Source organism: Atta colombica, unplaced genomic scaffold (assembly GCF_001594045.1).
Source record: "Atta colombica isolate Treedump-2 unplaced genomic scaffold, Acol1.0 scaffold96, whole genome shotgun sequence".
Lineage (NCBI taxonomy): Eukaryota > Metazoa > Arthropoda > Insecta > Hymenoptera > Formicidae > Atta > Atta colombica.
In genome coordinates, this window is record NW_017259590.1 from 945,739 (window position 1) to 947,423 (window position 1,685).

The 1,685-nt window shown below is 30.9% G+C and overlaps 1 protein-coding gene across 1 annotated transcript in view; it reads right to left on the bottom strand.

Annotated features, from left to right (window-relative positions):
• Positions 1–673: 673 nt before the first annotated feature.
• The window catches only part of LOC108693679 (facilitated trehalose transporter Tret1-like), a 4,858-nt gene continuing 3,846 nt past the window's right edge, over positions 674–1,685 (bottom strand). The window contains exon 3 of the mRNA XM_018202736.1: positions 674–1,283. Coding sequence (XP_018058225.1) covers positions 812–1,283 — 472 coding nt within the window. The 3' untranslated portion in view covers positions 674–811. The remainder of the gene's footprint in view (positions 1,284–1,685) is intronic.

Below are 1,685 nucleotides of genomic sequence, written 5' to 3' on the forward strand. Positions count from 1 at the left end.
TTCTTATTTGTATTTCTCACAAACGTGTAGCGCGTGACATCCAGTGAATAGAATTCACTTTAACTTGGATGTTAGTTTGTCGGTAACATTGTTTGCGATACAAAAAAATTTGTTAATTTAATGAAGAAATAACTTAATATTAATTACTGTACGTAATTATAAAACGCTTGAAATATTTTTCTGGAATAATAAGAATATCCAACATATAAAATATAAAAAATTTTTTTATTGAAAAATATAAATTTTCTTAGCATCCGAAAAATATTCCAAAATAAAAATTTGAGAAATTTTTTCAAAAATAATATAATTATGTGGAATTTTAGGGACTCCGGAAATTTATATAAAAATTCTGCAAAATTGAAGAATTCTAAGAAAAATTTTCACCAGGATAATAATATTTTATAAATAATTCTTGATTAACTTTAATAAAATGAAATTAAGTTTCTATAAAAAGACATTTGTATTTCATTTTTTACAATTTTAATCTTTCGAGTGTATATACATATAAAAGTGCAGATATACTTACACATCAGTAGGTGTGTTCAACATTTGAAACTCATTTATCGTATTCATCGTATAATAATTACACAAAAAGTGGAATTAATATTCGCTTATGATAAATATATTTTTATAAAAAAGAAAAAATATAAAACACATCTCTCTCTCTCTCTCTTTCTCTCTTTCTCTCTCATTCTTTCTTTTTCTTTCCTTCACTAGCTTTATTAGGACTTTAGTGTTTCGACCTTTGCCGACTTAATTTCGGCGCTGCAAAAGTGCAACAAGATAAAAATACTGCAAGATGCCGATATTTTCAGACTGGTTCGACTTGACATTCCGTTTTCGATTCTTGCCTTCGTTTGAGCTTGCTCTGTATCTCCTGCAGTGTCTTGCCCTTCGTCTCCGGCACTACGAAGTACGAGAAAATCGCGGACGCAGCAGTGAAGCATGAGAAGGTCCAGAAAGTCACGGCCTGGCCCATCCTGCACTCCATGGTTGGGAACAGCTTGGTGACAGCAAATACTAGGCTCCAGTGCACTACTATAGACAAGCTGCTGGCAACACCCTTGGTTTCCGGCGGAAATATCTCACTTATTATCGTGAATGGCACGGATCCGAAACCGATCGAAAAGACAATGTTGAAGAGAGCGAGGCTAGTCAGTGGCAGCCAGCCAAAAGTACTCATGTCATTTCCTCCATCCTTGAGCTTGAAGTAATAACCCAAGACGCTCAGACAAATGGTCATCATTGTGCCGGATATTATCAGCAACGGCTTCCGACCAAATCTGAAGAAAGAAGAGACGAAATTACAACTATATTGCTATTACATTTAATTTTAAGATATTTGGAAAAATTTGTGAGATGTTTTCATTCTTTTCTTAAATTTGAAGTTTAGAATTGAATAAAATAATTCGATATCTACTTCATGTAATGTAAAAAGAAGAAGAAGAAAAGAAGAAAATAAGACGGAATATATATAAGCTCATTGGCTAAAATCGTTATTTCTATCTAAATTTTCGTGAGAACAAAAAACTTGTATAATTTTTTTTGTTTAAGCTATCAATAGAAAGATGAAAAATCTTTTCTTTTTTAAAAAGTTTATTGTTTTAATTAATGAAACAGTGTATAATATGTATATGGCAGCAGAAATACAATTTTTATATATTTATAATTCTATATATTTAATA